Raw genomic sequence first — 24635 nt, 5'->3', positions numbered from 1 at the left:
CACTCACTTTGTAGACCAGGCTGGCCTCGAACTCAGAAATCCGCCTGCCTCTGCCTCCCGAGTGCTGGGATTAAAGGCGTGCGCCACCACGCCCGGCTTTAATTCTGGGGACTTAACTCAAGGCCTGTACTTCTTTAGCAAGCACTTTACCACCCAGCCAAATCTCCACACCTTTCCACTTTTTTGAAGCAGGGTTTCTCACTGAACCTGAAACTCACTATTTGAGCTAGTCTAGCAGCCATCAAGTGCCAGTGATCACCTGTCTGCACATCCTAAGCTGCTATTACAGGCAGTGCACACACAGCATCCCCAGCATTTATGTGGGTGCCAGCTCTCAGCTCCTATCTTACTGCTTTCACAGAATGCACTTTTACCCACTCTGCCATCTCCCCAACCCCTTTGCTTGATGCTATTAATAGCAGTATTTCTCACCTGGGATACTTTTAGGCATTTTTCAGGATCTGAGAGCCTTACCTCATTCAACATGCCATGTGTGAGACCAGCCTGGTCTACAGAGCTCATTCCAGCACAGCCAAGGCCACACAAAAATGCACTATCTTAAAAAACAAAAAAGGGGGGTTGGGAACAATGGTGGCTGATTCCCAGTGTCAGCCTCAGGTCTCCTCATGGACGTGCGCACACGTGTCACGAGTGTGCCCAGGCACGGGTGTTCACTTTCCTCCTCTAGGTTCCTCATGGAAGCTGCTCATACAAGATACTGTTGTCATTTCTTCTTGTGTGTATGGATATGATGTGCATTCACGTGTGGGCATTCTTGTCGCTGAGGAGGCAGGGATAGCAGGCTCCCTGGAGATTACCTGTGATTTGAATTGGAATGGCCCCATAGTCTCATATTTGAATGCTTAGTCATCAAAAGTTGCACTATTTAAGGATTAAGAAATGTAGCCTTGTTAGAAGAAGTGTGTCACTAGAAGTGAGATTTAAGGTTTCAAAAAGTCTGGCTTAGTCCTTCTCTCTCTGCCTGTGAATGTAGCTCTCAACTACTTCTCTAGAACCATGTCTGCCATGCCTGCTGCCTTGATATTCATGAACTGAGTCTCTGAAACTGTAAGCCAGCCCCAATTTAATGTTTTCTCTTATAAGAGTTGCTGTGACCATGGTGTCTCTTCCCAGCAATAGTGAAGAGACATTATATGCCTGTTATATTAAGTACGATCATCTTGTCTTTAGTAATTCATTGCCCTCTCACCATTTTGAATCTTACAAAATGTAAGTGGAGGCATGTCTTCTGGGATTTTCCATTGTGGAGGATTAGGATTTACATAGTGAACCTACTGTAGCATTGCAATTTCCCTGGGCTTTCAATTCCCTTCATCAACACTAAGCCAAGGGATATCAGGCACCTCCAACTCCTTTTCAGTAGGCCATCTTGATAAATGCTTCAGCTAACCATTCAAACAAACTTTTGACTATGTTTTTTTAAAGCTGTGATCCTTCCGTATTAAACCTAGACTCTCCACTCAGAGAGCCCATATTAATAAACTCAGTCTGATCCAGTTTTATGTTCCTTCCTCCATTATCCCATACTCTGAAAATGCATTGTCATACATATTCCTTATTAGAGAAGGGAGAGATAGAGAATAGAGCATGGCAAGAGAGAATTAGAGAGTGAGAGAGTACTGTGTTCATCCAGGGCTGTCTGTGAGAGAGTAGAGAAAGCATCATGAGAATAGCAGGTTCTCAGAGAATGAGTACCTGGGGCAGGTGGTGTGCTGTGTGGCGGGGCAGGGGGCGGGACCCTTGAGCTGTAGGGAACTTAGGCCAGAAGAGGAGGTGCATGGACTTTGAAATGAACAACAGGTACTTGTGATATTGAGGGAGCCTGGAGGCTAGCGTGGGCTTTGATTTGCTGATAGGTAACCATAGGTCCCTCTGCCACAGGTAAGGTGAAATGACTCCTTTTGGCAGATGGAAACCAGTTTCATAAGTTTCTATAGAATGCTGACTTTTACTTTTATATAACCTCCAGAGACCCTCCTATGGTTCAATTATGCTCATTTCTGGATATTTGGACTGCCTGCTGGACTACCTGAGATTTACCATCTCCTAGACTTCTGCTTGAATGAATCAGCAGCTGCATTGAGCTCTGTAGTAGTGTTTATAGCCCATGTATCTTCTCATCAACCACATTTTCTCTCTCCCTTCTAGGAGCCTGCTAAGCCTTTAGTCTAGTTATAGATCTAGAGGTGGGCCCTGAGGGACATCAGCATTGTCTTGTCTGGTATCTCCTTCACTGATGGTTTAGCAGATAATGAAGGATTAATTTCCTCAGTTAAAGTCAGAAAAGGCAATAGTTCAGGGGATGAAGTGGGGGAACATCTTCTGCTGAGGGAGGAGAGACTACCTCCTCAGGTGAGAGAGACCTTTGAGAATCTGAGAGGTCAAAGCTCTCATTGAGAATCTGAAGTGTTGCTGGGCTGTGGTGGCGCACACCTTTAATCCCAGCACTTGGGAGGCAGAGGCAGGCAGATTTTTGAGTTCTAGGCCAGCCTGGTCTACAGAGTGAGTTCCAGGACAGCCAGGGCTACACAGAGAAACAAAACAAAACAAAACAAAACAAAACAAAACAAAACAAAAAAACCCAAAAAACCTGAAGTGTTTATAAAAATAAATAATGGCCCATACAAAGAAGTCTAGACTCTGATGAATGTTGGGTTATTCTGCATGAGTTCTGCATTCCTGGAATATTCTTATGTGTGTTCTGAGCCCCACACTTCCAAGTAAGATGTAGAAAATTATTCTGTTGTACAGTGGTAAGTAGACAACATAGATTTATTAAGATTATGATCCTACCGAGTAAAACTGAAAAGAGCTAAGTCCTTTCGTGAGGACCTCTCACCTGTTAGAGAAAGTGAAGGAAGAGCTGCCAAGCTAGCAGATACGAGCCCAGGAAGGCAGCACGGTCATAATCAGAAGGCCTTTGTTCCTGATGTCAGCAATAGAACAGCTATTGTGGGGGGAATGTCTAAAGCTCCTTCAAATTTTGACTGAACTTTGTAGTACCCAGTTTTGGTAACAGGTTTGTTTTGTGTCCTTGATTGTTACAGATTTTAGAGGCAATTTTGCAGGTTTTACATGCCCTTTTGGGAATGTGCCAGGCCTTGGAGATTCAAGAAAAAGGTATGATTATAAATCTTCAAGACTATGTTATTTTCAATTTTTAAGGTTTTATTTTTTTAATTATTATTTGTGTCTGTATATACCATGTGAGTGTGTGTATGTGTGTTGTGCATGTGTGCACACATATGCACATGGGTGTAAGAATAGCTAACTTTCAGGAGTCAATTCTCTCCTACCATGGGATCCAGGAATCCAACTCAGTTCATTGGATTGAATCATCTGGTTGGCCTTCAAGTCTTGTTTGTTTGTTTGTTTCTCCTTTTACTTTTCTGTATCTATTGTTTTGTTTTGTACTTTCTATATACCTGATGGGTAGAAACTTTTCTGTTGGGTTATGTTTGTTGTGTGCTGGTATACTGAGAGGCCACATGGGGTTAGTTTAAGCACAGTTCTGCTTAAAATGTCAGGTATCTTTGACCAGTGAGTCTCAGTTTTGTCACGTACGAGGGTAGCTTAGCTGACTTTTGTAGGTCAATTTCCTATTGTGTAAATAGGGCAATGAATATAATCTGTGGTGGTCACAGTACTGAAACAGATCCCAACTATTTTACCGGTTGGGATGTTCCATGCTTCCAGACCTCTCAAGGAAAGCAAGTGTGATAGAGACACAATATGACATTATAGGTTGTGGTGGTTTGAATATACTTGGCCTAGGGAGGGACACTATTAGGAAGTGTGGCCTTGTTAGAGTAGCTGTGACCTTGTTACAGTAGGTATGTCACTGTGGGGGTGGGCTGTAAGACCCTCATCCTAGCTACCTAAGGCAGTCTTCTGTTTGCCTTCGGTACAAGATGTAGAACCCTCAGCTCCTCCTACTCCATGCCTGCTTGGATGCTGTCATGTTCCCTGCCTTGATGATACTGGACTGAACCTCTGAACCTGTAGGCCAGTCCCAATTAAATGTTCTGTATAAGAGTTGCCTTGGTCATGGTGTCTGCTCACAGCAGTAAAACCCTAAGACACTAGTATTATTATCAAGGGATATTATCAAGGGATAACTAATGACATTTTAATATGGCATTACTAGTGACTTAGGGTTTTACTGCTGTGACACCAGTAATGCCATATTAAAGATGTCATTAGTTATCTCTTGAGTTAACTCTATAACTGGGGCTTCTTCTTAGCCTTCATAGTCATCACAAGTAGGTTATAAAATGTTAGCCACTGGTACAAGTTGGTACAATATAGCTGTCATTAGTGACTCCCACCTTGTATCTCTTCTTGGTCTTCTAGAGTACCTTTGCAAGTATGCAATCCCGTGCCTGATTGGGATCTCGAGATCCTTTGGACGGTACAGCAATTCAGAAGAGTCTCTGCTCTCACAGCTCTTCCCCAAAGTCTCTCCTCACTCCCTGAGAGTCCCAGAAGAGCTAGACGGTGTCCGAAGGCGCTCCTTTAATGACTTTCGCTCCATCCTGCCCAGCAACCTGCTGACTGTCTGTCAGGAGGGCACACTGAAGAGGAAGACCAGCAGTGTGTCCAGCATCTCTCAGGTGAGGTGCCTTCCCAGGGGTGAACTCAGGGAGGAGAACTTCAGTAAGCACCCATGCAAGAAAGTAACAAGTATGTATAATTTGAGCTTCTCATTAGGATTTTCTTATTATAATGAAAAGATTTGTCCTTTTTTTCTGTATTTGAGAAAGGGTCTCATCTGTAGCCCAGACTAGAACTCACTGTGTGACCTAGATGGCCTAGGCCTTGTGGTCCCCTTTCCTCACCCTCTGAGTGCTAGGATTGCAGATGTGAGCCACCACACTTGCTTAAGATTGATCCCATTTAAGTAAGCCTTTTTTGTTTTTTAAAAAAGATTTATTTATTTATTATATGTAAGTACACTGTAGCTGTCTTCAGACACCCCAGAGGAGGGCATCAGATCTCATTATGAATGGTTGTGAGCCGCCATGTGGTTGCTGGGATTTGAACTCAGGACCTTTGGAAGAGCAGTCAGTGCTCTTAACCACGGAGCCATCTCTCCAGCCCTTATTAATTTTTTAAATTGGGATAGAGGCTCCCTCTACAGTCTAGGATAGCCTCAACTGGCACAGACCCTCCTGCCTCACCCTCCTCCGAGCTTGGATTCCATGTGTGTATTAGCACACCTGGCTTTTTAATTTTTTTTTTTTAAGATTTATTTATTATTATATGTAAGTACACTGTAGCTGTCTTCAGACATTCCAGAAGAGGGCGTCAGATCTCATTACAGATGGTTGTGAGCCACCATGTCGTTGTTGGGATTTGAACTCAGGACCTTTGGAAGAGCAGTCAGTGCTCTTACTGACTGAGTCATCTCACCAGTCCCCCTGGCTTTTTAAAATTATTTATCATAGTACCAGAGATCAAGTCCCTAGGGTTGTGTGAAATACATGTGTGAAACAAGTTGATTTTCTAGAGGATCTTGGTGCATGCATGCTGGCCTCAAATGCACATTCTGCCTCTGCCTCCTAAGTTCTGAGAACATGGGAGAATGCTGCCATGCGAGGCTTCTAAGATTTGTTAATGATTTCATAGTTGTAGAATGTTTTGTTGCCCAACTTTGTTCCTGATGGTTTGTTTTTAATTTCCATTGGGGGCAAGTGTGGGGGTTGTTTGTTTGTTTGTTTGTTTGTTTTTGAGACATGTAGCCCAGGCTGGCCTCAGAGTTGCTGTGACAATGAACTTGATCCTCCTGCTTCTGTCACTCTAGTGCTAGGATTCCTTCCACATGTGCCACTTTATGCAACACTAGGGATATGCATCAGTTGGGGCTCTCCAGAGGAACAGAACTGACAGAATGGTTCTGTGTACATATTATAGAAAGGGGATTTATTGGAGTGGCTTTTGAGCTGTGGTTTTTCCAGCTAGTCCAACAGTGGCTGTTTATAAACAGAAAGTCCAAGAATCTAGTAGTTTTTCAGTGTTGCAGTTTGGCTTTCATGTATCTGTGTCTTCAGAATCCTGAAGAAGTCGGCTCTAATGCCAGTGAAGGAATGGACTCACCAGCAAGAGTGAAAGCAAGAAAGCAATGCAAAGAGCAGGTTTCTTCTATGCCCATTATATAGGTTACCAGAAGGTGTAGCCCAGATAAAAGGTGGATCCTCCCACCTTAAAGATGGGTCTTCCCATTTCAAATGATTTAATTAAGGGGGGAAAAATCCCTCATGGGTGTACCCAGCACCTTGGATTGTACTTGATTCTAGATAGTCCAGTTGACAACTTAGACCAGCCACCAGAGGACTGAGCCCAGGGCTTCCTATATAGGAAACTGGCACTTTACCAACTCAGCTGCATCCCCCAGACTTCATTCTGAGATAGCTGGTGCCAGTAAGCATGTGATTCAAGGCTCCCAGCACCCACACTACAGCTCACAACCATCCTTAACTTCGTTCCAGAGGTTTCAACCTCTTCTGGGCTCCTGAGACACTAGTCATATGTGTAGTACACTGACAGACATACATGCAGATAAAAGTAGCCATAAATATAAAGAAATTAAATGAAAATGTAGTATGTAATTGGGATCTGGGATGATAGCTGATCTGTGAGTTCTTGTTTTATAAGCATGAGGATATGAGTTCAGTCCCCAGAACTCAAGAAAAATACTGAGTGTTTGTGGTGTACACATGTAATTCTAGCACAGGGGAATCCTGTGCTGGCTGGGTAACCAGTCTAGCTTAATTGATAAGCTCCAGGCCCATGAAAGTCCTTGTCTCAAAGGAAGTGGATGGCCTTGCAGCAGATAATACCTGAGGTTGAGCCAGGTGTGGTGGTGCACGCCTTTAATCCTAGCACTCAGGAGGCAGAGGCAGGCGGATTTCTGAGTTCCAGGACAGCCTGGTCTACAGAGTTCCAGGACAGCCAGGGCTACACAGAGAAACCCTGTCTTGAAAAAACAAACAAACAAAAACAAAAACAAAAAACCCTGAGGTTGTCCTCTAGCCTCCACATATACCCATACACACAAATGTACTTGTATGAAGCATCCACATACATATATGTACATACATACCAGCAAAATATATAATCAAAGGTTAAGTGTGTTTATATTTCTTGCATATGACCTGGGTTCAGCTGCTAGTACCTACGTCAGATGACTCACTCCAATCCCAAGGAATACAATTGTCTCTTATGGCTTCCAAGAGCTCCTCTCTACACATAGTGCAACTAAACTCAGGCAGGTACACATCTACACATAGAAACAATGAGTAAATTTTTTAAAAAATTGTTTCTTTGGAAAATAAAGCACTGTATCACTGACTGAACTGGGCTTGGTAACATCTGCCTGCATTCCCAATACTCATCAAGCTACAACAGGAGAGACAGGCTTAAAGCTAGATGATGGCAAGATGCTATTTCATTTTTGAAGAAAGTATATATTGGGGCTGGGCTGAAGAGATAGCTCAGCAGTTAAGAGCACTGGCTGCCCTTGAAGAGGACCTGGGTTCAACTCGCGCTCCACGTGGCAGCTCACAGCTGTTTATCACTCCAGTTTCAGGGAGTTTGACACCCTCACACAGATACATGTTCAAGCAAAGCACCAGCACACATGAAACATAAATAAGTAAAGAAAGTGATATATACTTTGAGGAGTGAGGTGTATATATGTAAGACTCTGGGGCTCTGTAGCTAGTACTAATCTCCTCAGAGACCTCACATGCACACATGTGTGCATGTATACATGTGTGTATGACTCATGGAAAGAGGATAATACAAAGTATTAAAAAAATTAGCTCTAGCTGCGTGTGGGGCTTCACACCTGTAATCCCAACACTCCGGAAACAGAGGACAGCCTGGCTTGTATAGCAGATTCCAATCTGGCCATTGCTAGGTCGTAAGGCTTTGTCCCTCCAAAAAGGTGGGAGGAAGATTCATCTTAGCAAACAAATACAAAATACATAGTTAGACTGGTGATAGAATATATAGCAAAAAAAAAAAAATGCTGTAACAGACTTCAGCAAGGAAAGGAGGCTTGACATTGGATTTCAAGTATGCACATTAGGTTGGCAGAGAATCCTATACTGAAATGAGTGATTGAGTTCCCAGTAGCCCTTTTTGATCTGTACCTTGTGATTTTTCAGGTTAGCCCAGAACGTGGCATACCCCCTCCCAGCTCCCCTGGAGGATCTGCATTTCACTATTTTGAAGGTAGGTTTTACCTCTGTACCAGTATTGATCTGTTATCAGATAACAGGTTCACAGTGATTTCTTGTGATGTTGAGGATGCTGGGACTGACCCTCTGTTATCATGCATTTAGAGTGGTGAGCTTTTACTCCAGTTTCCATTTAATTTCTGCCCATTCACCCCTATGTGTGTGTGTGTGTGTGTGTGTGTGAGTGTGTGTGTGTGAGAGAGAAAGAAGAGAGAGAGAGAGAGAAGAGAGAGAGCATGCACACTTGTGTGTATACATATGGAGAAGAAAGGTCAGAGTTGGGGAGTTGGTTCTCTTTTTGGATCATGGAATCCAGTGATCACACTTCATTGTCAGGCTTGGATCTTTACCCACTAAGCCCTCTTGCCAAAAGTGATGTAAACTTCTGAAAGAGCATATTTCAAGGCTATTCTAAGGGAAAGAAATTTTGAAAAGGAAGAGAATAGTTATCTACTATTATGGACACTTTATGTACAGTATCTCTTGGATGTGAGAGTATTATATAACCAGTTTATGTGCGTTTAAGAACTAACGACTATAAATGAAGAAAATACCTAATAAAAAAAAAAAGAACTAATGATTAGATTTATCCAGCTCAAAGTCTCACTTAACCCAAAAAAAAAACCCCTGTATTTTCTAAACCCTAAGTCTGTTTCTCACATGCCTAGCTGTAAACATCCCTGATCTGGCAAGAGGGGCTCCTCTTGGTGACTGCTGTCCTTTAAACATATCTATTAGGTAGTTGAATGGGAAGACAAATAATGCTGTCTCTACAAGCCTGTGTTTCTCTCAGCAGATCTGCCACTTTCTCTGTGCTAACAAACTCAGGAGCAGAGGGCTGGTGTGCATAGTACCAGAAGCGTGCCTCCCTGTAAGGAGTGCAATCGCATACACTGCTTCCTGAATGTTTGCTCACATACCCCATTTCACTCTGAAGTTTTGTAAAGTCTCTCCCATTTCTGGCATCCTTCCTACAGCACCAGATACATTTTAAATTTATTTTGTGGTCCTGGGTTTGAGCCAGTGCCTGTGAGTGCTAAGCAAGTGCTCTATCACTGAGCTATATCCCCACATTTTAATTAATCTGCTTGGCATGGTGGCATGTATCTATAATGCCAGCCCTCGGGAAGCAGAGGCAGAACAGCTCTAACTCAAGTCTAGCCTGCACTGCAAAGAATGCCTTCTCTCAAAGAAGCAACAGATAATTATTCTTTAAAAGCACGGCTTGCAGTGCTATCCCTCAATGTTAATTCCAATTATTTTTTTAACCTAAGACAGGATCTTGTAGGTAGAGCAGAGTGGTCTTGAACTTGTAGTTATGTTCCTGTTTTTACCTCCCAAGTTCTGGGATTACCAGCATGTATCACCATACCCAGCTCTGTAAATCTATAAGTTCCAATTCTTAGGTTCCCTGGTTCTCTCTGTTCTGGATTTTGCCTCCTCCTGTGACCATTGTACACCAGCTCATTCATAGAGCTCTTTTCTTTCATGTCATGGTGTCTGCCTGAAAAGTGTCTGCTGCCAGGTCACAGCCTCTTTACCTACTCTCTTCGCTCCTTTAAACCTCTGTTCTCCCGTTGTTTCCTCCTCTTGTTAGTGCTCTAGCACCACAATTCCAGGTTCCATTTCAACTGCCCCACCCCCCTTCTGTTGCTGGCTGGTATTCCCTCCTTAGACCCACAGTGTGCTGCCAGTGTTATAGCACTAGATTTTGTCTGACCTGCACCCTGCTTCTGTGTTCTCTACCGAAAAGTCAAACAGGTTCCTAGGTTCTTGATAGACGGATACTGTCTTCCAGGATTTATTTTATTCACTTATTTTTGTGGTATTGGGGATTGAACCTGCATGTTCCAATAGCTTTGTTTGTTATGAAATGTAGTCTTACAGTGTAGCCCATGCTGGCTGGGAACTTGCACTCTTTCTGGCTCACCCTTTCAATTAGCTGGAATGATAGATATAAGTCACAACATTGGGCTATCTGTCATTGTTTAATATGACAATATTAGACCTGCTTATTTTCTAATCATAGTTTTCAGATAAAATGTCTTAATAATAACGTTTTAGGGGCAGGAACAATGGTTCAGTGGTTAAGAGCACACACTGCTCTTTCCAAGGACCTGAGTTTGATTTCTAGCATGCACATTAGATTATCAGAAATGCCTATAACTCCAGTTCCAGTGGGATCTGATACCTGGGACCACTATGGGCACTTGCATTCATGCACATATTTGAAATAATAAAAAATTTTAAAAATGACTTTTTGATCCATCATTTGCTTTGGGGTCTTGTGTGAATTTTTCAGAGAGGTGTAAAGTTAGCATCTGCCTTAGTCACTGTTCCTTTGCTGTGAAGAGAGACTATGACCAGGCAGTTTGTAAAAGAGAGGTAGGAGCTGGGGAGGGAGCTCAGTGATCAGAGCACTTGTTGCTCTTGCAGAGATCCTGGGTTCAATTTCCAGAACCCACATAGTAGCTCACAGCCATTTGTAATCTCGGTTTCAGGGGATCCAGAAGGCACACCTGTGGTGCACATATGTGCATGCTTGCAAAACATCCATACACATGAAACACACATCCAAACACATGAATATATACATCTATATACATAAAAAAAAACTTAAAGGAAGGAAAGGAAAGGAAGGAAGGAAAAAAGAAAAAGAAAGCACTTAATTGAGGGCTCACTTACAGTTTCGGAGATTGAGTTCATGACCATTAGGAAGATGGCAGTAAGCAGGCGGGCATTATGGTAGAACAGTAGCTGAAAGCTTACATCCTGATCTGAAAAGGTAGAAGAAGGCACAGAGAGACACAGAGAGACAGAGAGTCTGGGCCTGGTGTGGCCTTTTGAAATCTCAAAGCCAACTCACAGTGATGCATGCTTCCTAGTCATTCCCAAATAGTTCTACCAACTGGGAACCAAGCAATCAAATCTGTGAGCCTATGGGGCCATTATCATTCAAGCCAGCACAGGCCCCAAGCTGGAGCAGGACTGAAAGCCCAAAGAAGGACTCATTCAATGTTATCTTGATAAGTAGAATAAGTTTGTTATAGGTTACTTCTGAACAGTGGCAATTAAAGACAGCTGCATTTTCCTCTCCTCCTAAGTTCCTATCTTTAAATATCTGTAACTTCACAGCCAAACTGATGCAAGCCTGAGTTTAGAACACTACCTAGTGTTGAAATAATAGAAACGATTCAAAATAAGACATGAATTAGAGCCAGATCCGAGAAAAGTTATGTTTTTAGGTTACCCCATCCTTACTATATCAGTGATTCTGCTGGTCCTGGCAAATGCTTGTTACTATGGGAGGGATGCTTTGTTTTGCTGTTGTCTGGCACATAGAACAACTAAATAGTTCCTAAGGCTAGGACCTAGGGGATTATCTTGCTATGTTTATTAATACACTGGTAATAGGTGCTCACTTTATTTTGAAAATTTCCTCTTTTATTTTTCTTTGTTGACTTCTTTTTAAATTTTTCTTTATTTTAGGGTTTCATTCTGTAACTCAGGGTGGTGTAGACAGGCATCCCTCCTACCTCTGCCTTCAAGTGTTGTGAATATACATATATACACATGTGTGTGTGTTTGTGTGTGTGTTTGTGTGTGGTATGTGTGTGTGTGTGTGTGTATACATAATATATAATTTTATTTTTTAGATAAGGTCTTGCTGTGTTGCCCAGGCTGTCCTGGAGACTGCTGTGTGGTACAGGCTGACCTCAAACTCTGAATCCTTCTGCCTTAGCCTCTCCAGTTTTGGGATTTAAAGGTGTGTTCCACCACTCAACTTGTGGCTTCCATCTTCAGCACGTTGTAAGTGACAGCTGAGTGGTGTTATGTATGTTCTTAATGCTGTGCACCCATCCACATCAGGACTTTTATAAAACTGAAAGGCTCCATTTCCTCCTACCTAGTTCTTGGCGACCCATTTTTCTGTCTTTGATACGAGCTCTCTAAGAGTTCTGTAGAAGTCAGCTCATGCAGGACTTGCCTTTTTGCGGATGGTTTGCATGATTATTCCAATTTTGCAACTTACAATTACATTTTTATACTAATTTTGTTAGCAAAACATCTTTGGGAACCCTGTGGACCTTAAACTTTCTTATTTCTCAGCTTTGAAAAGGTATAATTCTACCCTCTTTTATCCCATCCAGATTAAGTTTTATTGTCTGGATTTTAAAAAAATAGTATCATATCTGAGTTTTTGATTTGAGGCACCTTGCCCCTCCAGGATTGGTGGTCTGGCCTTTATTTCTCAATTCCAAAACAGGGCAAGAAGATGGTAGGATGGTTCAGTGGATAAGAGCACACGCTGTTCTGTAGAGGTCATGAATTCAGTTCTCATCATCCTACTGGTGGTGACTTACAGCCACCTGTAACTAGCTCTAAGGGATCAAATGCTCTCTTCTGCCTCCTTAGGCACCTATGCCCATGCCCAATGCATGGGGACATGTACATGCAGATCTATAAAAATACAAGTACGAGGAAAGCTCTTGACATCCCGTTTCATCCTGATGTGACCCAGCAGCCTCCAGTGCCCTACTTTCACCACTCTGAAGGACTACACCCTCCTGTAGTCCTGTACACCCTACAGGAGCCGCCTGTCTTAGTCAGGGTTTCTATTCCTGCACAAACATCATGACCAAGAAGCAAGTTGGGGAGGAAAGGGTTTATTCGGCTTACACTTCCATACTGCTGTTCATCACCAAAGGAAGTCAGGACTGAAACTCAAGCAGGTCAGGAAGCAGGAGCTGATGCAGAGGCCATGGAGGGATGTTCTTTACTGGCTTGCTTCCCCTGGCTTGCTCAGCCTGCTCTCTTACAGAACCAAGACTACCAGCCCAGAGATGGTCCCACCCACAAGGGGCCTTTCCCCCTTGATCACTAATTGAGAAAATACCTTACAGTTGGATCTCATGGAGGCATTTCCTCAACTGAAGCTCCTTTCTCTGTGATAGCTCCGGCTGTGTCAAGTTGACACAAAACTAGCCAGTACACCGCCGTAAGCCCTTCCTCCCTCACAACCAAAGAGTGCTATGGGAGCACTCCTGTAATCACACTCCTGTAATCTCCCAATGCTTGAATGGACGAAGCAAGAGAATTGCTGTGAGTTCAGAGAATCCTAGGATAAAAAGGAATATTAGTATCAACAAAAACAAAATATATACACCTATGCTGGTTCTCAGTAATTACTTGAGTCAGCCATGTCTTTCAATGTCTTATTTTGTTTTTCTCCTGACAGCTTCTTGCCTACCTGATGGGACTGCCTTGGAGCCTGAGTACTACTTCTCTACCATCAGCTCCAGTTTTTCTGTCTCTCCCCTGTTCAATGGCATTACCTACAAGGAGTTCTGTATTCCACTGGAAATGCTCCGGGAACTCTTAAACTTGGTGAGCAACCTCTGTTGGTTAAATAAATCAAAGGAAAACCAATCAACGGAAGACTTTTGCTTCTGTTGTTGCTTGTTTGTTTTTTGTGAGCTGTGTAGCCCTGGCTGACCTTGAATTTACAATCCTCCTGTGTGTGTACCTCCCAAGGGCTAAGGTGGCCATGTATCACTATGCCTGGTTGACATTATTGCATGGGAATTGAATCTAGAACCTAACATTGAGCTATATTTTTAACCTTAAAAAACAAAACATAACAAAAACTAGGCAGCCCGTGGATGGGTGGCAGTGTCGGCCCAGTCTTCCATGCAGATGTGGTCACTTGGCAGAGGTTGAGTGAGGAGGAGTCCCTTGGTCAAAATTTGCACAGCCTCAGGACTGGTGCTCTGTTAAGTCTCTTTAAAAACACACAGGACCTTAGAATGAGAAAAATGATGGTTAAAGTGCAGTCATAGAATCAATCAATTCTAAATTGAAATTTCACATTAGTCACCACTTAACCTACTATTAGTCTTTCCATTGGTCTTAGAAAAATTTAAGTTTAGTGTACAAAACATATTATTACATTAATAGACAACTTGCAAACAGTTTTGATGACAGATACAAGAAAAATATGTGTACTTTTCCAACAGTCCCAAGCTTATTAATAAAGATCTGTTCACAACCATCTCATCCGAATAATAAAAGAATTCTTTTTTTTTTTTAAGATTTATTTATTTATTATATGTAAGTACACTGTAGCTGTCTTCAGACACTCCAGAAGAGGGCGCCAGATCTCATTACGGATGGTTGTGAGCCACCATGTGGTTGCTGGGATTTGAACTTTGGACCTTCGGAAGAGCAGTCGGGTGCTCTTACCCACTGAGCCATCTCACCAGCCCCCAAGAATTCTTTTTTTGTTTGTTTGTTTTTGTTTTTTTGAGACAGGTTTTTTTCTGTGTAGCCCTGGCTGTCCTGGAACTCACTTTGTAGACCAGGCTGGCCTCGAACTCAGAAATCCACCTGCCTCTGCCTCCCAAGTGCTGGGATTAAAGTCGTGCACTACCACCACCCGGCTAATTGGCCCGGCTCTGTTGCCCAGGCCAAACTCAAATTTCTGAGCTGAAGAGATCCTTACATCTTATTTTTCTGTACCCTTTTTATGCCTAGAAATATCAAAATTGTATATTACTATAACAAAAAAAATAAAATGATGATGTATTCATTTAACCTAAAAACAAAAACCAAACCAAACAAACAAAAACATACTTTTACTATTGAAGCAGAGTCATAGACATTTTACCCAGGCAGGCTTTGAACTTCAGATCTTCCTGTTTCAGCCTCCCAAGTAACTAGGATTACAGATTTGTGCCCCCAGGCCCAGCAGAAGCGTCTAATTCTTTTCTTTCCTTTTTTAACAAGAAAGGCTTGGAATATATGTTGAATATCTCTTATCCAGAATACTTGGTATGAGAAATATTTAGGATTTGGGGTCATTTGCAGATTTTTAAATTTTGCATATGCATGATTTCATCTTAGAATGAAACCTAAGTTTCATGAAATTCTTTTGTTCTTCATATCCGTGCTCCTTCTACACATAGAAGGTTATTTTAGAGTTTTCTTTTCTTTTCTTTGAAATAGACTTGCTCTGTTGCCCAGGCCAAACTCAAATTTCTGAGCTCAAGAGATCCTTACATCATGGCTTTTGGAATATCTGGGACCACATGCCTTGCTTATGCAATGCCTTGAATGATTTTGTCAGATGTGGAATTTACCACTCGGGGCAACATATTGATATAAAAATAGTTTGGATTTAGGAACATTTAGGATTTCAGATTTTTGGCATGGGTTACTCAGTCTGTACCATTATTTACAGGTAAGTAGATTTAATGAACTGGCAAGTTACTGAAGGAAGCAGAGTAAAATTCCTTCCCTAAGGGAACTGTCAAGCAGTGTCTGCCCCTCCTCCCCAGGTCCTAAGGACACACTGAAGCAGAATTTTGACAAAGTCCACGCTAGGAACCAATGACTTTACTGGGTGTCCCTACAGAGCCTAGGTGAGGGGTTAGGGGATACAAACAGGGTTGTGAACATCCCGCCTCCCAACCCACCACATCTGGAAGGCCTTAGCCAAGACCAGTGAGGGCTCCCCGCTCCCAGGCTTTCCCAGTCTCTATATTCTCTAGCCCTTTGCCTAGACCATGTACAGCATTGCTATGTGGGAAGAGCAGCAAGGACTCTAGAGAATCAGTGCCCTACTCCAAGCCTATGGGAGTAGTTGGGAACCATTGGCAGATTCATCTCGGATGGGCTTTTGTGGGGAAGGCACAGCTGTACTTCATTCAGCACGATGTCTTGGAACGTGTTTACTCAACACATTCTGTAGTGTTTTTCATTTAATCCTTAACTGAGTATATAGGAGAGGTGTCCTACATTTCCATTAAGAAGAGACACAAGTTGAGTACATCAAGAATATGCAGATCCAGAGCAGGGTCAGGCTCAGTCCAAGCACTTAGACATCATTAAACAGTGCTTTTCCTTGCTGTGTTAATATAAAACCCAAGCTTTTCTAACTTGAGTTTCTTTGGGTAGCCTCTGAGGTGACACTTTCAGTGCCATTGTTTGCATGGGTCTTTAGCAGGAAGATTGCAGTGAGGTTGAGGCCAACTGGGGATACAGAGTGAGACCCTGTCTCAAAAGCAAAAAGTAAAATGAGGTTGGATGTGATGGTGCATACCATTGATCTCAGCAGGTAGAGGCAGGAGAATTTCTGTAAGTTTGAGACTAGTCAGAGATACATAGTAAGACCCTGTTTCAGAAAGAGAGAAGCACACAAACACAGAGAGAGAGACAGACAGAAACAAACAGCCAAGGCTACACAAAGAAACCCTGTCTTCAAAAATCAAAAAAAGGGAAAAAAATAAAAGAATCTAACATTGGCAACTTTGAGGGGGTTGGTCAGTCACTTCCTTTATTTTTATTGTCATTCATTAAGAAAAGTCCCAAATGGTGTATGATATCTTGTGCAGATGTGTGGCCATTGTTCAATTGGTATGTCATTGAGATGCTTCCTGTCATTTATCACTACATATTTATTGGGTTCTTTCTCTTTATTTTTGTTTTAAATTTATATTTATTGTGTGTGTGTGAATAGTTTAGCTACATATATGTATGTGCTCCTTGTGTGTGACTGGTACCCATGAAAGTCAGAAGATGACATTAGCTCCCTCAAACTAGAGTTATAGACAGTTGGGAGTCAGCATGTGGTGCTGTGAACAAAACCTGGATCCTCCTCTGCAGACAAGAGCTACAACTGCTCTGAACCTGAACCACTAAACCGTCTTTCCAGCCCCTGGCTTTTTTCTTGGCACCCAGCATCTTGGGCATGCTAAGCATGTTCCTTACTGTTGAGCCACAGCTCAGCTTTATTATGGGTTTGATCTGTCAGCATCTTTGTCCCTGGGCAGAAGAAGCTAGCATTTTAGTCGTCTTTGTGCAAGTTGCTTCATGAGGTTTTTGTTTCTCTAACAGGTGAAGAAGATTGTTGAGGAGCCTGTTCTCAAATCCTTAGATGCCATTGTAGCCAGCGTGATGGAGGTACACACCTTCTGAGGACATTACCCTGGAAGTAGCCCGACTGACATCTGCAAAGAGAAAGCACGAGTTGGTCACGTGAGGGTTAGAGTGGAGGGTAGTTTGTAGTGAGTGCTTAGTTTATTTTAACCTTAGTTCCAGCACACCCGCTACTTGACTCCCTATGCCTGACTCTTTGAATTACATCACCACACAGTGCCTCTGACTGCTGGTCCGTGTTTCCACTCCACAACTGAGAAACATGAAACATGAAACATGAAACATGAAAGCTGACTGACGTGCAGGGTCACACCGCCAGGAAGCTTGGAGTCAGGCTGGGGCTGGGTTTTATCACTTACAGGGACGTGCAAACCCTGACTTTTTAAGTGCATGAGGTACATATCTGAGGGACTTTTAAAAAATGTTCTTGGAGCTAAGGCCTACAGATGTAATTATAAAACCACCTCTGAGTTCTGGGAAGTTTCAAAGTCTCAGTGGACATGAGTCAGAGTGGAATGATGGTGCTCAGTCTGTCTCTGACGCTGTGTGTGTGTGCGCACATATGCTCGAGCACTTTTGCTCTAGTCCCAGGTTCCTCACTTAACCGGGCATGTCCCTTCTCTTGTGATTGTGACATAACAGACTGGGAACCCCACTTCAGGCTAAGCATGAAGTAGAAGGCGAGCCCCATGGTCTTCAGTAACTTTGAACTGTTCCTCTTCTCTGCACTTGCCATCAGCAGACTTTGATGTTAGTGTTTGTGAGGGACACAGTTGTGTCCCTGATGTTGTGTTCCTGAGGGACACAGTTCCCATAATTCCAAGTTACAGTCTGGTGCTTTTCTACTGATCTTCAGACTTCAGTGTGAGCTGCCATGTGGATTCTGGGAATTAAGCCTGGTCCTCTAGAGTAGCAATCAGTATCAACCACCGAGTCATCTCTCCAACCCCAGTTCTTTTATCAGTATACAGTCAGACATGGCTGAGGGCATGCCAGGAAGCTGAGGCGTGAAAACCAGGCAGGCTAACGACTAGCACAGTGATTCTCAACCTTCCTGATGCTGCCACCCTTTGAAACAGTTCCTCAGGTTGTGGTGACCCCCAAACATAAATTATTTTCATTGCTACCTCATAACTGTAATTTTGCTACTGTTACGAATCGTAAAGTAAATATCTGCTCTGAAGGATACCTGACTTGTGACCTTCAAAGGGATCATGACCCACAAATTGAGAACCACTGATCTAGAGACTTATTTGGTTTACATACGAACTGTATGGGTCCTAATGAAGAACTGTGGCTTTCTGGAGATCGCCTTTAGGGCTTATCTTTTTTCAATGTGTGAATGTTTTAACTGCATGTATGTTCGAGTACCGCATTTACATGCCTGGTGCCCATGGAAGCCAGGAGAAGGCATTGGATCCCCTGGAACTGGAATTACAGACAGTTGTGATTTGCCATGAAGGTGCTAGGAATTGAACCCAGATCTTGTAAAAAAGCAATAAGCAATGTTAACTGTAGACCATCTCTTTAGCCCAATAGGGCTTGCTCTAATAGAGGAACATTGGTACTATGGCATCCTAGCACCCTGTCTCCCCGTAAGTGACATGTAGTACCAGTCTGTTCTCAGGGCAGGCTTATAAAGTAAAACACACACACACAACAAGCTCATATACAGGTCCAAGAAGTGTTGCCCAGTGGTCAGGTCTAACTTAAGCCATTTTAGACATAACAGTTCATATTATCCTACACAAAGCTTTGTAGAATTTCTTTCTTTTTTTTTTTTTTTAAAGATTTATTTTATTATATATAAGTACACTGTAGCTGTGTCTTCAGACACTCCAGAAGAGGGTGCCAGATCTCGTTGTGGATGGTTGTGAGCCACCATATGGTTGCTGGGATTTGAACTCTGGACCTTCGGAAGAGCAGTCGGGTGCTCTTACCCACTGAGCCATCTCACCAGCCCCTAGAATTTCTTAAGATTAACAAACCTCATGTAGAGCATACAGAACATAACACGTTATGTGATCTGTATGACAGTACTCTGAGATGAGTTATTTTTCTGTGTCAATGACTGGCAAGCATATTACAGCAACAGTATGGAATAGCTGGCAGGCATGGAACTAAATGGCTCCAGCTATGCTGGGTTGGGGGCGGGGAGGGGCAGAACTCAACATTGAGGACTGTATCGTAACTCATTAGGCTTTGTCTTGAGGGCTCTTCCTTTACCAGTACTACAATTAGATTGGTAAAGAATGATTCAAAATTAATTTTTTTTTAAAGATTTATTTATTTATTATATGTAAGTACACTGTAGCTGTCTTCAGACACTCCAGAAGAGGGCGCCAGATCTCGTTACAGATGGTTGTGAGCCACCATGTGGTTGCTGGGATTTGAACTCCTGACCTTCGGAAGAGCAGTCGGGTGCTCTTACCCACTGAGCCATCTCACCAGCCCCCTCAAAATTAATTTTAATTATAAAATGTAGGCTAAATCTGGGAGTACCCTGGCTGTAGTATCTTTCTACATAGATTGTGGGTAGTGGTAGGTTCCCTCTGGTCTGGTGACTCCATGCTTTTCTGTCTGTCTGTCTGTCTGTCTGTCTGTCTCTCTCTCTCTCTCTCTCTGATTTATTTATTTATTTTATGTCTGTGAGTACACTAGCTATACAGATGTTTGTGAGCCTTCATGTGGTTGTTGGGAATTGAATTTAGGACCTCTGCTCGCTCCGGTCAACTCCGCTCACTCAGTCCCTGCTTGCTCCAGCCCAAAGATTTATTTATTATTATACATAAGTGCACTGTAGCTGACTTCAGACCAGAAGAGGGTGTTGGATCTCATTTCGGGTGGTTGTGAGCCACCATGTGGTTGCTGGGATTTGAACTTAGAACCTTTGAAAGAACAGTCAGTGCTCTTACCCGTTGAGCCATCTCTTCAGACTGCTCATGCTTGTCTTTCATTTCCTTCATTTCCCATGTCAGGCCAAAGACAGTGAATAGTTAGTTGGTGGGTTTTTGTTGATGTTTTTATGGTTCTGTGTAGCTCCTGCCTACAGACACCAGGGTAGTGCATGGGCCTGTATACTTCTGCCTTTTACTGAAGGGGATGAAGAGAGTAATTAAAATGTATGTGTATGAGTCATAGTAAGTAGGTGCTCAGTTCAGATCGAAAAGATTCAATACAGCTGCTATTGGCCTCTATGTGCAGGACCAAGGGCAGATCAAAGAGTTTCTGGTCTGTGGCCATGTGCCTCTTTCCCCTGCAGGCCAATCCCAGTGCTGATCTGTACTATACAACCTTCAGTGATCCCCTCTACCTGACCATGTTCAAGATGCTTCGAGATACTCTGTACTACATGAAAGGTAAGGGTTGGTGGATATGGGTGTGAGCAGAGGATGGGTCCCTGGCCATTCTTACAGGCTGGTACTTGATGTGTGTTGATGCCAATTTAAAAATCATGTGTGAAAGCCAGCTGTGGCTGACGTGGCTTATGAACCTAGCTCCCTGGAATGATGGGCTGAGCCCAGGAGTTTGAGGCCAGCCTGGGCTACATAGCAAGAGCCCTTCATCTCAAAAAATAAAAGACCACATGTGAGCAACACGATCACATGACTGAATTTAGAAGGGATAAGGAAATTGTTTTAAAAGTCTGTCCCTGATGTTAATACTGGCAGTGTTGGCTGAGAGTCGGTTTATTTCCTAATGTCTTACTACACACCTTGTACCATTGTCCTGTACATGTAGTTTCATATAATTGAATTTAGATATTCTAGGAAAAAAAGTATTTGCTTTGTGGCTTTAACTCAGAGTCAATATATCTTAATAATTTTTCATGTACACTCAAAAATTATCATTTCCCCCCAATTTCTCATATGATTTTCCCGTGCTGTTTCTTTGTAGAATTAAATGTTCCTCTTAAATATGTTTTGATGACTACATAGTATTCCAAGATATAGATACACTATAATTTAGTTAACTAGTTCTAATCTAAAGAAGTAAGAGTGCCGCTGAGAAACAGTCTTTAGGGACCTCATCAGCAGAGGTTTGGCTTTACTGAGGAGTCACTCAGCGATAGCCGGCCCAGCTGATGTCCTACGTCCTCAACATCGGCTAGTCGTTAGTAGTCTGAATGATGCTTATCACAGGGGCTCAAAAGTGTTCAAGCCTAAGGATGGACATTTGGAAAGTCTCTAATCTTTGAATACTCCAAAGACCCTTGGAAATAGCTTCTATTTGCAACTAGCCAACTGTTCTTCTGTTGTCTTATAACTGGTCACTATTAGACAAATATATCATTAAGCATTTCCTGTTGTCAACTGAGTGATCCCATTTGATGATACCTACCCTTCCAAGTATTTCATATGTTTGCAGTTCAGTTTTCAACTGCTTAAAAGACAGTGCTGTAGGCCTAGGGTATAGCTCAGTGGTAGAGCACTGGCTATAAGTGTGGGCACCTGGATTGCTCTCTAGCACCACCAAAACCAAAGCATAACAACCCAAAAGCCTCGGTCTGACTTACCAGAAGAACGCTTTTCCTCTGACCAACGAAGTGTGTGCTTTTGGGGAACTATGACATAGCCTGTTCATGCTTGGCCCCCCAGGCATTCTTAGACCCACAGCTTCAGAGCCAGCTTCAGAGGTCTTTGTTTTTGTTGAGAGGGAACATCCTTCGCATGGACACCTGCTGCCTGTGTTGTACAGCTATTTCCATCTGTGACTGTCCCCCACTCCATCCCAAACTTTCTTTCCCACAGATCTGCCCACTTCCTTTGTGAAAGAGATCCATGATTTTGTGTTGGAGCAGTTCAACATGAGCCAAGGGGAGCTCCAAAAGATTCTGCATGACGCAGATAGGATCCACAGTGAGATGAGCCCACTCAAACTGCGCTGCCAAGCGAACGCTGCCTGCGTGGACCTCATGGTGTGGGCTGTGAAGGATGAGCAGGGTGAGTCCAAACTACCTCCCTGCATCCTGTGTCCTAGGCCTACCCAAGGATCTTTCTATGTCTTCCCAAAGTAACTTCTAGAACTCTTGGCCCAGGCATTTGCTGTTCTTTCCTGCAATGTGAGACAGTGGACCTTCCTTCCAAAGGGAAAGCCCAAGGGCGTGGAGCCTGTGCATTCTTTCTGCTATCTTTTGATGGTGCTTTAGAATTTGCTCTGGAGAGGTGGAAGTTCATAACTGTAGGGTGAGAGACTGGTCCGGTGGGTGAGAGAGTCTGGGAAACATTTTTGCAGAGCTGAACACTGAGACAAAATGAGTCCCAGGCAGCAGAGAAGATACAGTAGGAACACATTATAGAGGTGCCTGCTTCGGAACTCCCGGTGCTGCCTGTCACTGTTAAAACCTGAAACAGGCATTTCTGTGGTACTCAACTAAGTCCTTTGATTAGTCAATAAAAGCATATTTTCTGAAAGTTGGGCTTTGGTGATCATTTGTATCTGCTTCTGATCTTAAGGTGCAGAAAACCTTTGCATCAAGCTGTCTGAAAAGCTGCAGTCCAAGACGTCCAGCAAGGTCATCATTGCCCATTTGCCCTTGCTGATCTGCTGCCTACAGGTCAGTCTCGATGATACTTGAGACACTCACTTCCCAATCACAGGGTGCCCTTTACCTGACTGTTTCTCAGGCTGTAATTGATTCTCCAGTATCAAACAAGAGACAAGTTCTCCTTTAAAAAGTCTGAGTAGAGCTTACTGTGAACTAAGCATAAGCTACTCCATATAGGGCAAGTGGTATCCAAGAGCTATGTGCCTTAAAGAGGACCTAGGGTCCTCCTTGATATGAGACAGCCTTGCATCCAATCAAGGCCAGCAGGTGAGTTGTTGACACACACCACAGGGCCTCACAGAAAGATGCCCTTGTTATAGTGCTTAGTTCTGTGTGGCTAAGGCTCACTCCCTGTCATAGATCCATTGACTCCACACATGCCATTGCTTAACAGCCTACTTTGTGTGTATATGTCTATGTGTGGTAATATATACACACACATATACATACACACATACATATGTATGTATGTATGTATGTATTGCCTTGATTGGTGAAGAATCAGCACCATGATTTCTTGGGACATTTTAGTGAGACTTGGACATCAGAAGGGTTAAGCATCCCAGGGCCTTGTAGGCAGTCCTTTCCAGACAGTATGATGACTTGATGTTGTGTTTCACACAGGGTCTGGGCCGCCTGTGTGAAAGGTTCCCGGTGGTGGTCCACTCAGTGACGCCATCTTTGAGAGACTTTCTGGTAATTCCATCCCCAGTGCTGGTGAAGCTCTATAAGTACCACAGTCAGTACCACACAGGTAACAGCTCTCATCTTCTGCATTCAGGGCGTCTGTGTCCTTGAGAAAGGGTTGGTAACTGTTTGAGTTCTATGCCTGCACTGGTCTGCGCCCATTCCTCCTCGTCTACGTCTTTTCCTTCTGTCTTTATCTACAGATCCCCCACTCCTGAGGTTTCAGGCCTTCCTCTGCCTCCCACTGAAGGCCCCTTGTAATCTTGTGTTTTGTTTTTGTTTTGTTGGTTTGGTTTGGTTTTGGAATTTTCTCTTGAGAAAGTAACTGGCAGCTTACATGCCTCAGACTGAGCTAGGAGTTTCAGATGCACTGCCACATAAGAGGACACAGGCTGCCCGCAGAGCTTCTCATATAATAGTAATTAGCTTCCTGGGCATGAGGCACTAATGTAGTTAATGTTGTGCATAGGTACATTGACATCTTTCCCCTTCAGATGAGGAAATACAAATTCAGCTATCAGAAAACTTCCCCTGGTCCTTACAGTAAAGACATACAGACTCAGAAAACAAAAACCCTCTTGATTTATAATTGTGATATTTCCTAGCTTAGAGAACCATTTTTTGAATCAGTCATTATAACTTAGTTAATGAATAGTGTAGATATTTAAGGTTGGACTTCATATCTCCCAGGCTTCTGTCAAATGTACCACTACCTAAAACCACACACACTTTTGCCTGATCTGTGCACACTGCATAGTGTAGCTCCCACAAAAGGGCTGTGCCTTGCTGCGTGTCAGAGCTGCATTCATGTGCACATTTGTCAGATATTATTGTTGTTGTTGTTTGACACAGGGTCTCTCTACATAACTCTGGCTGTCCTGGGACTTGGTATGTAGACCAAGCTGGCCTCAAATTTACAGAGATCTACTTGCCTCTGCCTCTCGAGTCCTGGGATTAAAGATGAGCCCTGGATTTGTTCTGTTTTAAAATGGTTCATTAAGAAATTGCTGAGTTACCAGTTAATACTTTATAACCCAAATGTCCCTAAATAAACCTGTTCCTTCACCCTTCCTGTTGGTCTGGGGCTCTTGATTCTAAAATGGTCAGTTAGCCTGAAATGGTGGTGCATGTCTTTAAGGAGGCAAGCCTGGTCCTACATAGTAAGCTCCAAGTAGACAAGGGAGGGAGGGAGGGAGGGA

At 43.0% G+C, this 24635-nt stretch overlaps 1 protein-coding gene across 1 annotated transcript in view; it reads left to right on the top strand.

Annotated features, from left to right (window-relative positions):
* The window catches only part of Pi4ka (phosphatidylinositol 4-kinase alpha), a 126461-nt gene that overhangs the window by 24850 nt on the left and 76976 nt on the right, over nt 1-24635 (top strand). The window contains exons 4-12 of the mRNA XM_029470740.1: nt 3069-3141; nt 4375-4634; nt 8193-8259; nt 13504-13652; nt 17160-17225; nt 20464-20560; nt 21953-22144; nt 22658-22758; nt 23374-23503. Coding sequence (XP_029326600.1) covers nt 3069-3141; nt 4375-4634; nt 8193-8259; nt 13504-13652; nt 17160-17225; nt 20464-20560; nt 21953-22144; nt 22658-22758; nt 23374-23503 — 1135 coding nt within the window. The remainder of the gene's footprint in view (nt 1-3068; nt 3142-4374; nt 4635-8192; nt 8260-13503; nt 13653-17159; nt 17226-20463; nt 20561-21952; nt 22145-22657; nt 22759-23373; nt 23504-24635) is intronic.

The sequence above is a fragment of the Mus caroli genome, chromosome 16 (assembly GCF_900094665.2).
Source record: "Mus caroli chromosome 16, CAROLI_EIJ_v1.1, whole genome shotgun sequence".
Taxonomy (NCBI): Eukaryota; Metazoa; Chordata; class Mammalia; order Rodentia; family Muridae; genus Mus; species Mus caroli.
Note: the sequence above shows the minus strand (reverse complement) of the source record. Positions and strands in the feature narration are given on the sequence as shown.